Genomic DNA, 20,261 nt, shown 5'->3' with positions numbered 1-20,261 from the left:
TTAACTTCCCCCAATTAATCTGTGAAATGATGATGTCCTCATGTGAGTGAGAAACATTGTCCTTTTATGTAGCCTACTAAAAATGTTGAAACCAGTCTAACTATTGGCAATGTGAACAACCAAGCTATATAAGAAGATAAGAAAACTAGCACAGTCCCTGCTTGTAAGTGTCATTTTAAGGGATGTTGTAGATGTAGTTCTCTCCCCTCCAGGTTTGCACATCAGGCATCATGCAAGAGCATTACAGGGAGTCGCAGGTTTATGCATGCCTCTCATATTTCCATCTAGCCTTGACTTTTTTGGACAGTGCAAGTTGAGTCACCTACATGGGACACAAGAAGAGGCCTTTTGCTGGGTCACACTCCTTATCTCTAGGGGCTCAAGGAGGCGTTCAGCTAACAGGTCCCATTACTGCCCTGAGCAAAGACTACACTTGCGTAACAGGACTTGCCTTCCTCTTCTCCCCCACGTCCCAGAAATTGGCTCAGGAGGGGTCAGGAGAACACCAGAAACAGCAAGGGGCAGGAGAGGGGAGACCATTCTGTCCTGCAAGCCGAAATCTTGCGCTGATGGAATGATCAGAAGAACGCAACGTTATATACGTACTCCCTCAGGAAGGTATCTTCCATGTCACATGTATCTAAGCCTTAAAAAAACAAAAAAAGGGAGAGATCAGGGATTGAAGCTGAGACCTTCTGCATGCCAATCATGTCTTCTACCTCCTCCCTTGTGTCATAGCTGTAAGAGATTACAGGGTCCCAAGCTAGCAGATATCAATCATGAATGTGATAACAGATTTCTTAAAATTAGCTAGCATACTTCTCAAGATTGTATAATATAATTTTCCAGCATAGCAAGTACTAATTGAGAAATCTGGGCTGCATAGATCACCTAATTAATTTTTATAGGTACTCCTTTTGGTATATATAGCATATACCAGATTAATTAAAACTTTAAGATGCTATGTAACTCAAATTACTGTTGTCTGCTGACCCACATACACTTGACAATTCTCTCAGGACACCCTACTATAGAAGTTGGACCATATTTAAATTAGATACATAAAGTGGAGCTATTACAAAGCCAACAATTATTTGCATGGATCGAGCAATTACTTTGACTCCTTCATAGCATGAAAAAAGCAGTACTATGAATGGTTTGAGATCTTTGGCAAATATGAAGACATGCTAGTTGACTGTTAATTTAGTCAAGCATGGGGGAAATGTTACTGGGTAGGAAATATGAAAGCTGCTCTAAGTGTCATGGCTAAGAAATTGAGCAGTGAGCCAGCAAGTCCCTGATTCAAATCTCATCTAATTTATGAGCTCACTAGTTTCCTTATGCAAACCACTATTTCTCACTGTGAACTGTTTTCTCTGCAATATGCAGATAATAACATGGATCTACTTTACATAGTTGTTGTGAGGATTTCTTAGGTAATGCAGGTGATGTCCTATAGCTATGTTGTTGTTGTTGTTGTGAATTTATACTTGTAATGTTCAAGATCCAGAAGTGGCTAATTTCATGATTTAGGGTCCTCCCCACTCCCGTAGCCTCTTTCTTCTGTCCCATGCTGTGACTTAGGGAAAGCAGCGGGAGAATTACTGTGCTCATATTCTGCTTATGGGCTTCCCAATTGCATCTGGCTAGCTGCTGTAGAAACAGGATAAAGGACTAGACAGAACTATAGATCAAGTCATTTGCTTTTTATTCTAGGAAGGGTTGTGCAGTTCTTTAGCAATTTACATTAATTAGCATTAACATTGTGTTGTCAAATACACTGGAAGGGAAACTGATCAGTTTTCAAAGTGGTTGAGCATGTAGCGAACAGCTGTGGTCAACTGGACTTCTTGACCTGCGCACACAGAGCAACAAACATAATCAGAAGTCAGGTCCAACTGTTTCAGAGAATGGAAGGTGCCTTCCATGTAGGAAAATGAAAATGTGCGGAGCAGCCCTTAATGTTCAAAACCAGGAAACATTGCTTTGCTCTGGATTTAGAACAATGTGTTTCTAGTATGTGCTGCGGCTGCCCACAATTGTTTAAAGAGCACTGGCCAGTTTGAAATCTGAAACAGAAGTTGGTAAATCATTCTGGGACTTAATAAGCACCTATGTATATATAAACAATAGAAGCACCAATATAAATAGACAGTCAGCAAAGCAGGGTAGTTTTCAAAACAAGGATGACTGGGGATTTGTTCCCCCCACCCCGTTCCTTGAGCCATTCTCCCAGTAATCAAGACTAGTACACACCTATGCCTTCAAAGGACCTGTTCTGACTTGTTTTGTCTACCTTCATAAAATTAAAGAAGAATAGGTCCTCACGCAAGCATTCCAAATCCAGAAACAAATTTGAAAAAAATTGCTACAACATGTTGAGTGATAGATTGCCAAGACAGCTACCAATAAACTCCTTGATCTATTGTGTGTGTGTGTGTGGTGTGCGTGCTTGGAAAATTGAAAGTGGAAATATGCATCTTCTGCAATTAAAAATGTAAAACTTTCACCATCTTTCTCCTTTGTCCCCGGCTCCTGGCCCGTGCCTCTCCCCACAAGGAACCTGTCCCTGCTTTTGTTCTTCTACTGTCAGCAAAACATTCCATTCATATGAAGTGTCATGCTTTGTTCTCTGGATAATGCTATTATATAATGCAGTAGGATTACGTTAACCATATACAGTTCACTTTAAAATGCTCCCATTTAATCCTAGAAGGGACACTTCATGATTTGGGGGGGGGGGTCGGGGAGAGAGAAATATAGGAAGGGGGGGTGTCATAAGTAAAAGGGAAAGCCATAGCCAGCAGGTGATGCAGAGAACACTATAGGGTGTGGTATAGACACTAATAAATTAACTTTAAGGTGTGTGTGTGTGTGTGTGTGTGTGTATCCATGGAAGCACGACAGCTGTGAAAAAGGAGTGCTACAGGGAATTCTTTTAGGGTTTGATTTTTTTTTTCAAAAAAAATGTTTGACATGGAAAATGTTTTAGTACAAATAAAGCAACCACTCTTGAATTTACAAAAGGGGGAAATAGTGACAGGGTTGCTGCATGGAACGGGATAAATAATTCATAATATTTAAAGAAAGAATGCCTTGGAAATGTTCAGCAGTGCAGTCCATGCTTGTACTTGAATGCTTATTTCTCTCCTATTTAAAGCATCATTTATTCAATATCTTTGTGATGACTTCTTTTTTTTAAAGTCTGTTTACCAAAGAAACATTATTTAACTTTTTTATGAGGATACTCTGTATTCAGATAATTTTGTTTAGCCTTCAACGAAGATAAGCAGAATTATCTAACCATAGAGAGACAAGAGTTTTATACTTTAAGAAAGCAATTTAGTTATTTCAAAAACAACATCAGCCCTCTGCAAACTAAAATCAACCTCATAGAAAGGGGGAAAATAAGATCAGATTTTATGAATGTTACTCCATAGGACACCAGCACAATGTAGGTTAGCAAAGGCATTGTAGCAGTGCTCCATATGCAATCAGAAGCCAATTGTTAGTGGACTGTGTACAAGCACATACTGTGCTCAATGGTCTGATGAGGTATTATGGATATGATGCAGAGAGACATTGTGGATTAGAACTTCACAATTTGTTTAAAAAGTGAAAGCAACTTAACATTTACACTGAGCTTATCTGAGTCCTGTGGCGCTTTGGGTGGTAAGCAGAGGGAGGGTGCTTTATGAGGATTTTGGAGGCTTGGGAATTGAGGTGTTATGTGTGTAGGGGAAAACTTGCCATTCCCTGACTGCATTGTTTTGTATCCCTTCTACACCGCACCTACCTTATTACATTCTAAATGTAATATAGAGTTGATGCAAAGCAGCTTGGTTATTATAAATGTAAAAAATGTACAGAGGAGCAGCTTATTAAAACATAGCCTAGAGATAGTACATAACACTGACTTTAAATAAGAAGCTGAAGTGATACTCTACTAAAGCATGGTTATTGTGTAATTTATCAATCACTGTCTTTCTTTCTTTTTAATTGCAAGTTCATTTTTTTAACCTCCCCTCCTCCCCCTCTCCCATTCTGCTTTCTACTTTGCAAAAGCATGCTAAAGTGGCATGGGGGTGGCTGGCTATAGACACTGCCTAGTTGTGGTGATGATCTGAAAAGATACTATATATACCGTAGGTAACCATATTCACATAGGCAGCAAGCAGCCTCTTTTTTCCCCTGGGCTTCTTATTTTAGCAGTAATTTTATAAATACCCCGGAATTGCAGTAGTACCTATGATTGTATTCTTATAAACATTAGGGATTCTGTAGCTTTGTGTCTAGTGCTTACTGTTTATATAAGATGTAAAATGCTGATAGATGTATTCCAACCCATATTCCATCATCAATATGCATGGTACTTTACAGAGTCTCGTGACAAAAATGACAGTTCCCTGGCCCAATGACCTCATAATCTAAATTTCAACAGTGGAGGTGAAAACAAAGGAAGTGCAGAGGATAGGGAGCAATGCTGGAAATGCGTGTTGACAAATATTAATGTGAACAAACCCTTCTATGCAATTAAAGTGTGATTATCCAAACAGCTTATTTTCAATGCTCAGTAGTGACTTGTGAATGTATTCTGTTTCCGATATGTGGAGTAGATATGGGAGATGACATTGGGGCTAATTCAGTGTTTGATCAGAGCATTGACCCATCCTAGAGGTGAAGCAGGGAACCCGGGCTGAGATGAAATTTCTCAGAAACATTTTTTCCCTGAATGTTCGGCACCATCTTTTCGTGTCAACCACCATGTCTTCCCCACTGTGCCCTGGAATGATACTTGGTCCATGGAATTGTGTAAAATGATGGCCAGGCTGCCCATGAAGTTGCTGCTGCATTTGCATCAGCATAAACAAAGGGGAAAGGCTGTGCTACCACCACTACTTCTTGTGAGCAACTCCCCTAAAACACGGTTGGAGAATTTCTCCCCGACCCTGGGAGAAATTCAGTGAACCAGTCCTCTCATTCCCCCTGCCTACAAATATACTGGTGAATTTTGAGAAGCCATTTATGCACAGCTCTTAAAAACAAACAAAGCCCAACCTTTACCTAGGAGAAGATGGAGGCAGCTGAAACAATACATGTTCCAACCGATATGTAGAGCATTTTTATCCACTGGGAATCCTGGGATTTGAAGTTGAATCCCAGGTCGCTGGAGGGAAGACACTTTAGTATAGTGAGAGCATGCTCTTCCTCTACCTTCCCTTCCTGTTGTTGTCTTGCTTGTGGAGTAGGAGAGGAGACAGAGAACATGGGGTAGGGGGCTTGCTGAGGGAATGCTGTGCTCTTAGTCATTTGAGCCCCCCTGCTTCAAAAATTCATTCCCTCAATAATGCATGAGTAGTCACAAAATTAATTCACAGTGTTCTGCATGTTCCTTGATTTCATGGGAGATAGGTCTTGCTTTCATTTTATTGAGAAATTATCTAGGGTTCTTCTGCACATTGCTGGGCACATCTTTTCCCTTTTGCCCTGAAGGATACATGAAGATCACAAATTAATGATAAAGGAAGACTGGTAACAGTGGTGCTCTTAAAATAGTCTTACCTGAGTGTGAGACACCAGGAATGGGATTGCAGTGGTCTTGGGAGAGAGGATCCTGAAGGAGATTGTGCTTTCTTTGCTGTGAGCTGAGTTCTGGGTCAAATTCAGTGCCACCTTGTAGAGTCCAATCCGTAATCCACACTGAATATGTGTGTCTGACCACATTCTCACTGCCCCAGTGATATGGGAGGAAAAGAGCTCAGGATCTGCTGCTGTTTTGTTCTTGTTTCTCTGTGCATGGGATGTCCATCAAGGTTACTTCAGAGCAATTTATTGAAGTCAGATCATGTCCACTAATTTACCTGTTACCCCAAAGAAGTGCAGCAATTATTTATTTTAAATCTAGAGAAATAGATGCACAGCATCTGACGAAACAAAAAAAATTTTTTCCTTCCAATAGCACCTTAGAGACCAACTACCGATAAGTTTGTTCTTGGTATGAACTTTCGTGTGCATGCATCTGAAGAAGTGTGCATGCACACGAAAGCTCATACCAAGAACAAACTTAGTTGGTCTTTAAGGTGCTACTGGAAGCATTTTATTTTTTTATTTTTTATTTTGTTTTGACTATGGCAGACCAACATGGCTACCTACCTATAACAGCATCTGACAAGACTGGGCACATAGCACTTTTTGTCGCTTATCACTTGAAACCTATCTTAAATGAACAATTATTTTTCAAGGCAGCTATGCTTTGTGATCCGTAATAAGAGCCGGCATGCTTGGGTCTAAGCATTGCATTTTATGTTTTGCCAGTTTGCCTACTAGCAATCTGCTGAGCAGAAGTTCCAAGTTAGAGTTGCAAGTCTGTGCCCAGCAACCCCCTTTTGTTTTTGCAGATGTTTAGGCTTAGAGCAGTGTTGTGGAGCACAGGCCCTGTTCATACTTGTCTGCTGCTATTCTCTGCTCATTGTCTAAACCTGTATGCATTGTTCTTCTCGACAGGTGATAACTATCCTGTGCAGTTCATTCCATCAACAATGGCAGCTGCTGCTGCTTCTGGACTCAGCCCTTTACAGCTCCAGGTATGTGCCAGAACAAAAATATGTGGGCTTGAAGCCAATGCTTTAGTGGAAAACTGCTAACCAGCTGTATGCTAAGTAATGGCTTGAATGTTAAATAATTTTTTAAGCACAGCCCCAGAAGGATTAACACCTTATGTACTTAACATGCTGCAAACAGAACAGCATGCTGTCAGCCTTGATGCTGGGAAATACAGCCAACTTCGTATTTTATAACAATGAAGTTAATACATTTTGGGCAGGATCCTGCTTACATTAAGCACTTTTTAATCCAATTGATTTTGGTCAGATAAGTATTATTTTATTCTTCTATTTAAACCAAAGTGATTTTTAAAAAGTGCTTAACTTATGCTAAGCTCTGTACTCTGTATATGTTCTCTGGGGAAGAAAAAGTATGTAACTATTTACTGGAAGATATATTAATAGCATTTATGTTTCTTAAGCTACTTCTAAGTGTGCCCTGTTTAGCTGTTTTTGCTCATGGTGGGTGTCTGAATAAATGCATTATATTTTTTCTTTGGGGCTTGGTGATGACTGTTTCATAAACTGAACACTTGCAGCTTCTGTATTTATGGAATCTCAGCCTTTCCATGCGTTAAGTTGGTTGGATGCCAGCAGCCATCAGGAGTCTGAGTTTGGTCCCTTGCTAGGTCATTTATTTATTTTTGTCATAGGGGGAACTAAATGTTGTGTGAAAATGATTTACACTCCAATTTATTATATAGCTTTTTAATATTCCCCAAGAAAAGGCACAATAGTGTCAAATAATGAAGCAACTGTCAAAAGCTTACAAGGGGGTGTGTTTAGTCATCACGCTAGAGGTTTACCTCTTGGACATTTAAATGATGTGGCAAATATATCTTATACCTATTACCAGCCAAAAGAGTAGTAGTGTTAAGTCTCTAGCAGCAAAAGATTGCTGTGGTACCTCAGAGGCAAATAGGCTTATTCAGATATTAGTTTTTGCAGGCAACAGGGTAATTTATACCACAACAAAATAGTCATTTTGTGGGGTGCAAGGGGATTTTAAAATCCTGTTAATAGTCAGCTGTTCTTCTTCAGGTGGTGTCACATAAGGCTACATATGTGGATGGCCAGCCAAATAGGCCACTTAGCAGAAAACTCTTCAGCAATAGTGCCTAGAACTTGGACCCCTCACCCCACAGTATATGGTAACTTAAGAGCTGAAAAAGAGAAGTGGGCTGCCTATGTCAGGGGTAACTATGTGCTGCCCTCCAGCTGTTGTTGGTCTACAACTCCCATCAGCTTCAATCCTCATAGACAGTTGTCAGCGATGATGGGAACTGTGGCTCTTCCAATAGAGTTTGCACACCTATGTTGAGGAGATGCCACTGAAGAAATTGGATAACTAGTTAGCTTAAATTGAGATAGTGGTGTTTGAGATAGGGGAGCTTGTTGCAGCTAGAGGAAGAGACACCTGTGCCTCTTTACCAGCCTGACTAATCTCTGCCTCTTGGCCTCCTCCATCCTACTCTCCTGATGCAGCTTCAACCTCTGCTCTCTGCCACAGACTCCCCATGCTCACTGAGCCCTGTTTCCTCTTCAGCTGTCAACACCTCCTCCCATTCTTCTCCCTCCAACCACTCACCATCGTCCCACCACCAATCCCCTGGCTCTGAGCCTTATTCTGCTGGGGGTTCTCCCAGCTGGTTTCTCCCACCATTTCTCTGTGTCCAACCAATCCATGATACACAATTACTTTCATGTTCTCATAGTAGTAAATTTTACATTTCTATTGACAGACAGATGACACTACCAATAAACAAATCACTTACTTACATGATTTGTTGGCTTACTCATGAGGCTGTGTCCTACATATTTCAGAGATAATCTAATTGCATTTTTAGAAGCTAAAGAGATCAGATAATAACTAAAGGCTTGTGCTTCAGCAAGTACTTCAGAACACTATTATCTGGATCATTTTCTAGAAGTTCTACCAAACCCAATAGTGAAATTCCTTATTGAGACTCTTATGTAATCTGTCTCTCAAACCTTAGGACCTTTAGAGGTGGCAAAATATCAGCTTTTTAAAAACACCATTGTATAAGTGTTCCTGAACCATTGATAGTTGTTTTCACATTCACTCTCAGAATCAAGGAGCTTAAGAACATACAAAGAAGCTGATAAATCAGGCCAATAGCCATCTAGTCTAGTGTCCTGTTCTCACCATGGCCATCCAGATGCTTGGTTGTGGGGAAACCTGCAAGCAGAGCATGACTACAAGAACAGTCTTCCCTTGTGCAGTATTCAAAACATTCTGCCTCCAACTGTGGAGGCAGCACACAGGCATCATGGCTAGTAGCCATTGAGATCCTTATCCTTCATGAATTTGTCCAGTCTTCTTTTAGCTCATCACTGGCTTTTGTGTGTGAGAGTTCCACATGAAAGGTACTTGTCTCTCCTGAATCTTCCAACATTCAGCTTCATTGGATGCCCATAAGTTCAGATCCATGTGTGTATATATGAACATGCATCACTTTACACTTGTCTACATTGAATTGCCCTTGCCATTTTACTCAGTTTGGAGAGGTCCTTTTGGAGATGTCTTCAATCTCCTTTTGTTTTAACAATGCTGAACAATCTAGCATCACCAGCAGACTTGGCTACCCTCACTGTCCACCCCATTTATGCAGGGGCGGAGCAAGGGGGTGTTGGGGGTGGTTTGCCCCATCTGCCACCCTGGAGGGGGGTGACATCGGCGCCACCCACTGCGACTCCCAAGCCGCCGCCCGGCACCCTGTCTGTGCAACGGCTATGGTAGCTGGTAAGGTTGCTATTCGCACTTGTGCAGTCTGTCCGGGCTGCCGGGCGTGAGCGGCACCCCATCCGTGCGGCGGCTGCTTGTGTGGCAACTCGTAAGGCTGCAGCGCGTGAGCAGCAGCACAGAAGGGTGCCGCAGCCCATCCGTGCTGCTGCTACCGCCCAGCAGCCTTGCGAGCCGTAGCTCGTAAGGTTGCCATTCTCGCAGCAGCCCAGATGGACTGCGCTTCGCAGCGCGTATGTGTCGTGAGGTCATGAGTTGTGCGTCGTGACGTCACGACACATGATGCATGCGCATTACAGAGCGACACCCCGCCCCCGGGGGGTGCCCCCGCACTTGCCACTCTGGGCAGCCAAGCGGCTCTGTTCGCCAGTGCATTCATGAACAAATTTCAAAGCCCAGGTCCCAATACCAATCCTTGGGGAATTCCACTTTTCTACATCCCTCCATTTGGAGACCTCTGCATTTAGTCCTACTCTCTGCTTAACCAATCCTGAGCCACTTCTCATATTCCCTGACTGTTAAGCTTACTCAGGAGTCTTTGGTGAAATATTTTGTAAGACATGGCTTGTCCTTGCAGAAGCCATGTTTATCTATATTAAATGTGTGGAAAAATTGTGGTATGTGTACAACTTCACATGATTCAAGTCTAGCTACCATACTGACATGAGGTACTTTTCCAGATGCAGGGGTGCATTTATATAAGAAGGACCATACCATGCCAACAAATAAAGGTTTAAATCAACCCTCCTTAATATATATTGGCAGTTTTTTATGAGGGTGATAGAGAAAGAGCAGTGATACAGCTTGTGCTTTTACTCAGTGTTTCCTCTCTTCTTTTTGTCCTCGTCCTATACTAGTCCCTCTTATTTTTTTACCACTCTGTATTTTTTTTTATATAAAAAACAAACTTTTAAAATTTATATTAGTTTTACTCTGGGTACATGTATGCAGCTGAATGTAAGTCTTCAGGGATTGTTTCCCAGCCTTTCGGTGGACTTGTAGCAAACATGTTCCTGGAAAATCCCATGGCAGCTCAGTAGACACACATCTGTCTTAGAAGGCTTCACTGTATGAAATCTTTTGTGAGGCCCTCCTATCATTTCCCATAGCACAACCAGTAAGGCAGCCCTGTATTGGGAAATTTTTATGTCTGATGTTTTACAATTTTTCATATACAGTATGCTGTAAGCTGCCCAGAGTGGCTGGAGAAGCCCAGCCAGATGGGCGGGGTATAAATAATAACATTATTATTATTAGTAGTAGTAGTAGTAATGTTCCAGAAACACACACACACACACACACACACACACACACAATTTGTTAATAAAGAAATGGTACAGTTGTATGACAACCGCTGGTAAATTATTAAAAGAGATAATGCATTGCAATTATGTTAGCTGGAGATATTCCTAGACAATGTGATCTTCTGGAGAAAGAGAGAGAGAGAGAGAGAGTAACAGAAGTGAGAGCAAGCAAGCAAACCTATGGTTCCTACCTTCCCCCTGATGTTTCTTGTATAATTTGTCCTTCAAAGTTTATCGCGTATAACATTAATGAGGCTTGGCAAGTCTTAGCTATGGTTGCAGCTGTGTGCTGGAAGACTGAAGTTTTTATCATCAACTAAATTAAACAACAACAACAACAACAAAATACCCATGCAGTATGCTTCTTTAGTCTGTTGCTCTTCTCCTCCCCCAGCCCCCCTTTTCTTACACAAAGTAATGACCTTTTGTTATACCACTGGGTGAAGATCCAAAGTACTGCTGAAGCATTGCAGAGCCTGCCTCAGGGGTGCAGTATTAGCAGAATGAAGGCCAAAGAATGCTATTTTTAGTTGAACAGTTTGGCAGATGGAGGCATGAATACTCATATATCTGAAGGTTGAGGGGGTTTGAACCATTAATTTTGATAATGTATTTAACCCTGGGAACAATCAGAAACTGTAACTCTAAGGTTACAATGCTTTTGACCTTTAGAGAACAGAGGGCACTCAGTACAGTAAACAATATATTACATTTCTACTTATTCTAATTCTCTCACACATATAAATTTCAGGACTGGGGTTGACATTTGCTTTCCTCAGCTATTTTTGTGCTGGCCCTTACAGTAAAGTCAAGAAGAATGTGCAGGAAAGAGGCTCTTGTGATGTGACAGTCATGTAAATATGTCCCTGAAATAGCTAAGATGTTAAGTGTTGCCTTTTATGAAGAAATAGTATTCTCAGGAACTAGCATGTCTGAGACATATTCCTTGCTTCTTTCCCTCCCATTCCCCATCCTGTCTCCAATGAAAAAGTTGGTTTCGTGGCCTGCCTCAATTTATGGAGTTCTTTGTATTCTTCTGTAAGCTTAAAGCAGTTTACGTTTGGGACGATGCTGCGCAGTGGGCTTATTTTAAAAAATGAGAGCTATTTGGTCCCGCTTCAGTCCCTCACCGTGTAAAGTACTCTGCCGGCTTCTTGCCTTATGAAATGATGCCTGCTCCTCTTCAGCAAATACAGCAGTTAAATATCACACAGCTTAAGTATTCCTAATTAAAATATCTCCATGTGTCAGCATATTGGTAATGTATTATTTTAATCCATTTATTTTGTTTATGAAACAGTGACATATGTTTAGATTGTGAAATATATGAGCCTTAAAAATCACTTTATTGAAGAAAATTAATTCCTACAATGCTGTCTGGGTAATGTGTTCACTCACCCAGTCAGTCACTGGCGGGCCTGCCACTCTTAATGTTGCTTAGACACACTTTAACAGTTTTATCTGACATAACATTTCTCTGATGCAGCCAGCAATAATAATTCCCCCCACAAATGCTAAACAGGAGTTTCCTTTATTTTCATTTTCAGCCTAGTAAAGAATGGGGATTTTGAGAGAGGGGAGAGGGTGGGTGGAGGAGGAAAAGGGAAGAATGCACAAGAGATTCAAGTAAGACCAATCAAAATTAAAACCAGCTAGTTACCTTTTCAAAGTTTGACACTGCAATTTGTTTGTCAGCAGGTAGATGTTTAGGTCAGCGCTGTGAGTGACTGACTGTCAGCAGGAATTCCAACAAGACAAGTAATTTAACTCAGTGTATTAGTGACAGATTGCTCACTTCTTCGAATCACTAGAGAAAATAAACTTAATATTGTTACAGGCAGAGATTCTGTCTTCATTAGCCTCATAGAATCTTTCCAGCTAGCACTCAAAAGACTACTAAGCTCTCAATAGCCTTATTTTTCTTGTAGTGTTGTTTTGTTATTTTAGCCAAATGCATTTGCTTATCATGGATCTGTTACAGTGAATTTTTTTCATCAAAATTAACTCTGCAAAATGCAATCATGAATAAGTCTGCCCAATTCAGTGACTATTACAAATAGATTTGGGGTGCAATTTACATACTTTTGGGCATTTTGGACAGGCAGTATGCCACTATAGAGTCCCTAGCCTCAATCCAAAGCAAATGAGTTGTGCTTTAATCCCAGTGAAATCCATGGGATAATGTAACTGTGAGTAGTTTAGGTCTCATTAATATTAGTGGCAATTAGGTGAGACTAACTTTGGGTCAGAACGCTGGTTTCAGCTTCCTGGAAGAGTTGGAGGAGAAGGTACATCAGTATAATGTGATATGCAAGCTTCCAGAGAGGGTTACCTAAAGGCAATCTGTGTTTTGCCCAGCATTATTCTCTGCCTACAATAAACCCAAAGAAGAAGGATATGGCGAGGAACAAGGTAAGGGCCAAAGGGATGGTGGGGAATAGAAGCATGAGCAAGAAACAGCAATTGATGCTGCATACACACTACAGTTACCAGAATTATGTGGGAAAGCAATATAGCTTAAATGTGTAAACTTTTTTCTTTAATCAGCTTTTGGAATGAGGGTGCAGTAATTTAGTTAGTGTTGACTCCTGTTTTGAGTTTTCTTTAATTAATGGTGCTTAATAGGTGCTTGCAATACATTATATTCTGTCTCAATGCCATGAAATTTCATTATTAAAATGATCGGGGGGGGGGGGAATCACATTTATTTATTTATTTATGCACAAGGCTTATATTTGTTTAGTTATTCATGTTTATTTTTCTTTTATTTTCTGTTTTGACAATTGTTGATGCCACTGACAGTGGCATTGCAACTAATTTTGGTGGCTTCCTCTGGTGGCTTCCTTCCCTCCCCAGAAAGTCCCAGACATTGCATTCCAGGGTATTCTGGGGGGGGGGTGTCACTACTACTTTGTGTGAGGGGGAAATACACTGGTTCTGGCATGTTCATGGAATGTACAAGAGCAAAGTGGTGAGCACAGGTACTCTGGAGGGGAAATGGTTGCCTCTAAAAGTGAACACTGAAGTGAGTTCAGCCACCACAACTGCAAGAAATTGGGGGGGGGGTGCTATAAAAAAGAAAGAAAAGAAAGACATGAATGAGAATGTCAATTCTGCCATTAACCATTGTCATACCCCCAAATATGCTCTTTTTTGCCATTATTAAATTCCATGTAAGAGATTTTATTCCCTTTGAAATATCTGCCTCAATCCACTTAAGTACGATCAACGTGGGACTTTATCCCAAGTTACCCCTGTGATTTCCATTATGATATCTGTGATACATCTCCAGAAGTCTTTTGGTAATTTCAATTTTATATGTTTTTAATGTGTTTAGAAGTTTTTTTAAAATCTATTTTACTTATTTAATAAAATTCATACAGTGCTTAATTGTAACAAACAAACAAACAAACAAACAAACAAACAGGTACCAATAGCAGGGTGCAACTTTCAAAGGCATACAGGTAGTTTCATTCAGATCTCTGAAATGAATGTTTTAGCAGAGAAAGTCCCTAGAAGCAGATTTCACCACTTGTATCTATACTCCGTCATTGATGGTTGAAATTCATTGAGGTTTCTAATAAGCAGAAGTCAAAAATTGAATCTAAAAAGTTTATACAATGTTTAGGTGTGACTTTTACTGTTTTTGAAAATATCTAACATTTCTGTTGCTGCAATCCTATGTAAACCTATCTAGGAGTAAGCCCCATTGAACTTTGTGGGGTTTACTTCTGACTAGACAAGCCTATACTGTGTATGTTCTATAGGCAAAGTCTGTTAAATAACTCGCACTTTAGAAGTATTTGAAAGCTTTGATGCAGCTGAAGACTATAGCTATAATATTCCGTTTTCTAGTTTCCAACCAAAGTGTTTAAGGGTTTTTCTTCTTGTTTTATAAACAGACTCTTTTACACTTACCATCTATACATACGTAGTATACACTTTACATATAATATGTTTACTTATCAGGTAACACAGCAACCTCAGTGGGGAAAAGCTATTTTTAATGATATGTTAATTGAATGGGATGCTAGAATGGCTCTTTTCCCCAGAAGTGCCCCAGCTGAGTGATAAAGCTTCTCCTGATCAGTAGAGCCAGCATATATTTATAATATCCCTATCTGCCCTTCAGTTCCTGCAAATGGAAAATAACCCAATAATTTCAAACTATATTATGAACTAGGATTGGACACTGGCACACACGCGTGCAGCTTTCTCATGCTTTTGGATTTTGTATGCATTATAATTTTAAAAGCCTTAATCCCTTTCCCCCCTGCCCCTTTCTTTGTTTCTCTCTGCTTTGAAATCCCACCCCCCCCTTTCATTCTACTTTGAAACTAAAAAATAAATAAATAATAATTCAAGGCTGGGTTAGGATCATGGGTGTTATGACCTGAGATCTGAGCTCATAACTGGTGAGTGGATTGGGGCCTCAGCAGCATGGCTGGAAAAGCAACACCAGGCAGAGAAGCAGTCAAGTACTGCTAACGGTGAATCCATCCAAGAACATGAAAAGTCTGCAGGGTTATAATGAGGATGGGGATATACAAGAGGGTTATCCCCCTCTCCCCGGCTACAACCCCCCCCCCCAAGTACTTCCCCTACACGCACCCTCTCTTTTTTAAAGTTTATGTTGGAAAATAAAGTTGGAGTCTGCTTTTTACAGAGTTGCCTAAGTATAAAAAACATTTACTGTATGCCCTAAGGAACTTAATGACTGGAATGATCTCAGCTCAGAAGGAGGGGGAAAATACAGGGAGGAGAAAGACGGCAGAGGCAACAATAACAAGGTGTGAATATAAGCAAGCACTTGGTATGAGGCTGTGTTTATTTTAACCTTCAAGAAGAATTTTGTTAAAATGTCAAGGCTCATGTGAAAAAGCAAAGGACAAGATTGCAAACTTGAACGGGATTTATGATACAAATACAAATAATGATACTTCCTACTCATTTATGGTAGCAACTCTCATCCAGCACTTTCCTAGCACGGTATTAGGCCTCGTTGCAACTCCTATGCAAGGTGCATAAGTATTGTTATTACTGTGCCCATTTTATAAAAGATTTGTGGAAATTGGTGGCTTGTCTAAGGTCACTAACTGAGCCAGTGTAAAGAATGGTTGACTTCCTACACAGATATATTTTAGACCCCTCCTTTTCTCATGCCATTACAGACTTTTCTTTTTTTCTTTGTTCCTTTAGGGGATGAAAAGGTGCTTAGCAATTTTAAAGCTCTTAAGATACCTCGCAAACTAAGACAGACATATGTTCAGCATAGTTTTAATGTTTGTCGTCTACAGAACACCACCTTCTTATGAGCTTTGCAAACTCTGTGTGCTGTGTATTCTTTTCTTTTCCTTTTCTGTAGTCCTCCATCTCTTTGTGTAACTCAAGCAAAGGAAGTTTGCCATGCTTGATTAGCAAGATAACATGCTGAGAGTCGGTGAAAATGGATTCCTTTTAATTAAAAGCAATGGCGATGGGTAATATTGCTGGAGATTCTGCATGTTTGCTGGTCGGCCTATCGGCCTCCACATCATATCCTTGCAACAGGACCGCTTTCCTAAGTAGGCAGGTCAAGCAATCAGACCTGAGGATTAAAAATACAGAATATATATGAAGGAATGGAAGTTAGTAAGCATTTTGCATGGGACTTTTTGGTGTTTTTGTGATACCCACATGAAATGGGGCAGTTTCAGTCTTTCAGTTCCACCCTATTTCTATTCCCTAGTCTGCCACAGTCTCGGTGCATTCAGCAGGTTGAATGCCAGCAGCTGAAACAGCTGTTAGGCCATACTGGAATGGAGCGGCATGCTGCATCAGGACCTGGATATTTCTCCTGACATCTGGATGCTGCTGGGTTGCGAAGCCTGCCTTAGGCCAGGAGACTGTAGTAGCCTTGTGGCTGTGAGCAATAGGGTCTTTGCTGCTCTTTAAGCGATTAGGGCACTGAAGCAGCAATAATGCTGAATTATCGCTTGGTTGCTTTCTTCAAGGAAACTTGGGACAAAGGGATAGTCAAGGTGGAGTATTTACAGTAAAGTCATGTTCATGGAGACAAGGCTAATTGCTGTGCATTTGAAATAAAACCTTTCAGTTTACCTTAATCTTCAGATAGCTATGGACAATTATAAAAACAAAAAACCCCACCCTCATTTTATTTAATTTTCTTAACAGAGCACTAAACAAATATTCATTCCAAAAAGCCAACAATACTCATTTGAAATCATTAGGAAGAGAAAGAAAGACAATTTCAGTTAGTTATCAATCATGGCGTTGAGTCCAAGTGTATGGAACAGACAGCAAATTCTAACTATGTACAATTGAAGTTATATGAACATCTGCGCTGACTAGAGACCAAAACAAATGAAATACGTAAAATGTAAACTTCTAACAACTGCAGGGAGGAATATAAGGAAAGGAAAGTGTCTGTCTGGTACATTGTTGTTTTGTTTTTTTAGTTTCACTTTATCAAATTGGAATGGTGCTGCTGTAGTTACAAAACTATCTGCTGCAGCACTTTTCTTTTATGGTGTGTATTTTTTAAAGACAAATCATATGCAAAGCAGGAAACATGTTTTAATGCTTTTACCATTTCAAACTAAAAAGAAATAATCCTTTGTTCAGCCCCTTATATATTTAATGCATTAAGGACAATATAAGCAAAGAAGGCCTCTCACACAAATCTCTTTTGTTTGAATAGTGCTAGATTCTGTATTGAAGACCAATTTGTTGCTCTCGGTTAACCTCTAGTATTCTAAAGGGGTTATATTTAATTAACACTGGCTAAAGGCCTGACCTGAGAGGCAGCTGAAAGTGATTGAACTGCAGTTTTGAAGCCAGAATCTAGTCAGCTGGGAGAAGAGTTGGGGGGGGGGGAATTAGAAACCACCATTTACTGAAAAATTCCTTCAAGCTAAGCTGTATTTCAATGGGCCATTTAATGCTCAGATGGACAAAGGTATTACTTCAGTCATTGAGTTGTATCAAACCCTTTCTCAGAGGCCCTGTTTAAAAAACTCGACAGGAAAAGTGGTTTAGCATCATATTCTCAGCAGAGCAACACTCAGTCTGTTGAAAAAAATATGAGTGAAATGAGGTGAGGCACAGCCACAGAGTCAGTGTGAGTTTTTGCCTTACCCTCAAGATGGTTTCATGAGGGAGCTGCACTTCTGAGTTTCGGAGCTCCATTTTCAATATAGCAAAATTCTCTCTCCATTCTACTCCCAATTTACTGTTTTGACTCAGACACAGAAGAAATATTGCTTTCTGGACATCAAGAGTGATTGTATATATATGTTGCTATATATATTGTTCTGTATTAATATTACAGAAGAGGTCAGCCTCTTTCCATGTCTAACTATATGCTGCTCAGACTTCAGAAACTTTGAGCTCTGTGTGAACTTTAAGTTCATCTCTCTTCTTTGAGTGGCTTCACACAATTTCTTCTGTTCCATGGAACCCTTGGCTTATTATATATATATATCACTATATCATAACTCTGTTGCACACCATCCCAATCTCTGAGCCGTGGAAGATTCCAACGGTTCCAGATGTTTACCTTTTTCTTTTTGAAATGGGGCACAGTAGAGACTGTGTTGCCTGTAGGATATGAGACTTATTTACACATCTATAACAACCTGAGCCTACGATGGAGGGGTTCATAGCATTAAAACCCCCAAAGAGTCTTGTTTCTTCCATAGCTGCAGCCTTGGATCAGGCGTGAAGGAAGGAGAACCGGCACTCGGTGTGGGGGCGGGGCCAACCACCCGGTGGTGCATGCACGCCGTACATATGGCACATGCATGCACGCCACCATGTACCGTGCATGTGTGCGCACCACTACATACTGTGCATGCGCATGAGCCGTATGTACGGCAGGATACCCTGCTCGCGGCTGCAGTTGCGGTGGAGGGATCCCACCGCCATCCGTACGGTGCTCAAGCAGCAGCGCGCATGTGTGTACGTAGAGGCAGTGCGCATGTGCTGTACGTACAGTGCAGGCACAGGCGCTGCCAGGCGGTTTGCCAACAGTGCCACTTGAGCGCTGTGGATGGCGGCAGAGGGTGCAGCCATGAGTGGAGGATCCTCTGCACGCGGCTGTGGCGGTACGATGGCAGCGGCTCATGCCGCTGCATCCAGGGATGGCGAGGTGAGCCCCCCGCTGGGTGCCTTCTTATCACCCCCCTCAGAGATGGCACTTCCTCTGCCACTGCCTTGGATTCAAACAGAAATCAAGCATTGCTCTCAAAGTTTGCTCTGACTATCTCTCAAGCTCGCTGCTTTACTTCTGGGTCACAACACTGCCCCTTTGAATTCTAAACTCAGGGTTTGTCCTAACTTGCCAACTTGCACATAACCCCTTTTTCTTCATTCTCTTAATTGCCCATAACCCAGGTGATCACCTCAACAGAGGAAGCTAGTCTGTCTTATATTTTAACATTGCATCCAGTGATTAGAAGGATCTTGCATATGGCCTACTACTTAATCCCCCTCAGCTCAATACTTTCCTGCTAGGAGGGTGTTCCACAGCATGGGATCTGCAACACTAAATGTCCAACTTCTAGGTGAGGCCAGTTGGGTGTCTGTAACATCAGGGACAACAGTACTCCTTTCAGTAATTAAGGTGGGATATAAGGGTACAGTTAGTCCTGGACCCAAGAACCCTGAAAATGACCTAGTAGCATATGCACAGCCAGTGCAGATGTTTTAGAAGAGGTGTCAAATGCTGTTTGCCATCAACTCCAATCAGCAATCTAACTGCTTCATTTTGAACCAGCTGGTCTTTCCAGACTAGGCCCAAGGGAAACTCCTCATAGATCACATTGTGGTAATCTAGTACCAAGGTTACCAATGTTTGGGACCACATTGGCCAAGTGATCTCAATCCAGGTGCAGCCATAGCTGGTGTCCCAGTTGAAGCTGGTAAAAGGCACTCCTAGCCACAGAGATCACTTGGAACTTTAGTGACAAAGCTATGTACCTGCTCCTTTAGAGGGAGTGGAAACCTGTCCAGAACAGGGAGATTCCTATCTTCCAGACAGTGATCAACAAGGAAGACCCTCTTGATATGCCTATCTTCTAGATCAGTGTAGGTGACTATAAGGGAGAGAGCTTTCTCCGTGGTGACTCTGGAACTCCTTGCCCATTGATTTGTAGTAGGATACCATGCTTCTGGCATTTTGGAATCTCTTAAACACATCTCTTTCAGCTGGCTTTTCAAAATTTATATTTGTATTTGGCTGGACCTACGGTTATTGCTGCTGTAAAAAAAATATTTCACTAGGTGTCCAAGTATTTTTATATGCTCTTTTTTTAAAGGGGGGATCTGATAATTTTAGCTTCAGGATTGTTGATTTCATCTTTTTAAAAGAGTTATTGCTGTAAGTCAACTTAGATGGACACTGTCCATAAAGATGACCTAGAAATATTTTAAAATAAATAAATAATGATGGGCAAGCATACATATTTTAAGGACCTCTGAAAGGAATATGTTTTTTTCCTGTGTGCTCTGCTCAGAAAGGGGGGTCCTTGCCTGACCCCCAATCTCTTGAGTGAGAAGCAGGTTGATCAGTTTCTCAATTGTGGCAAAAGC

General features: G+C 41.0%; 1 protein-coding gene across 14 annotated transcripts in view; it reads left to right on the top strand.

The window, feature by feature from the left end:
• SOX6 (SRY-box transcription factor 6) overlaps nt 1-20,261 on the top strand; it is a 413,675-nt gene that overhangs the window by 327,468 nt on the left and 65,946 nt on the right. For all 14 annotated transcript variants that reach the window (XM_033153469.1, XM_033153452.1, XM_033153460.1 and 11 more), the window contains one exon: nt 6,505-6,584. In XM_033153469.1, coding sequence (XP_033009360.1) covers nt 6,505-6,584 — 80 coding nt within the window. The remainder of the gene's footprint in view (nt 1-6,504; nt 6,585-20,261) is intronic.

Source organism: Lacerta agilis, chromosome 1 (assembly GCF_009819535.1).
Source record: "Lacerta agilis isolate rLacAgi1 chromosome 1, rLacAgi1.pri, whole genome shotgun sequence".
Classification (NCBI taxonomy): Eukaryota; Metazoa; Chordata; class Lepidosauria; order Squamata; family Lacertidae; genus Lacerta; species Lacerta agilis.
Note: the sequence above shows the minus strand (reverse complement) of the source record. Positions and strands in the feature narration are given on the sequence as shown.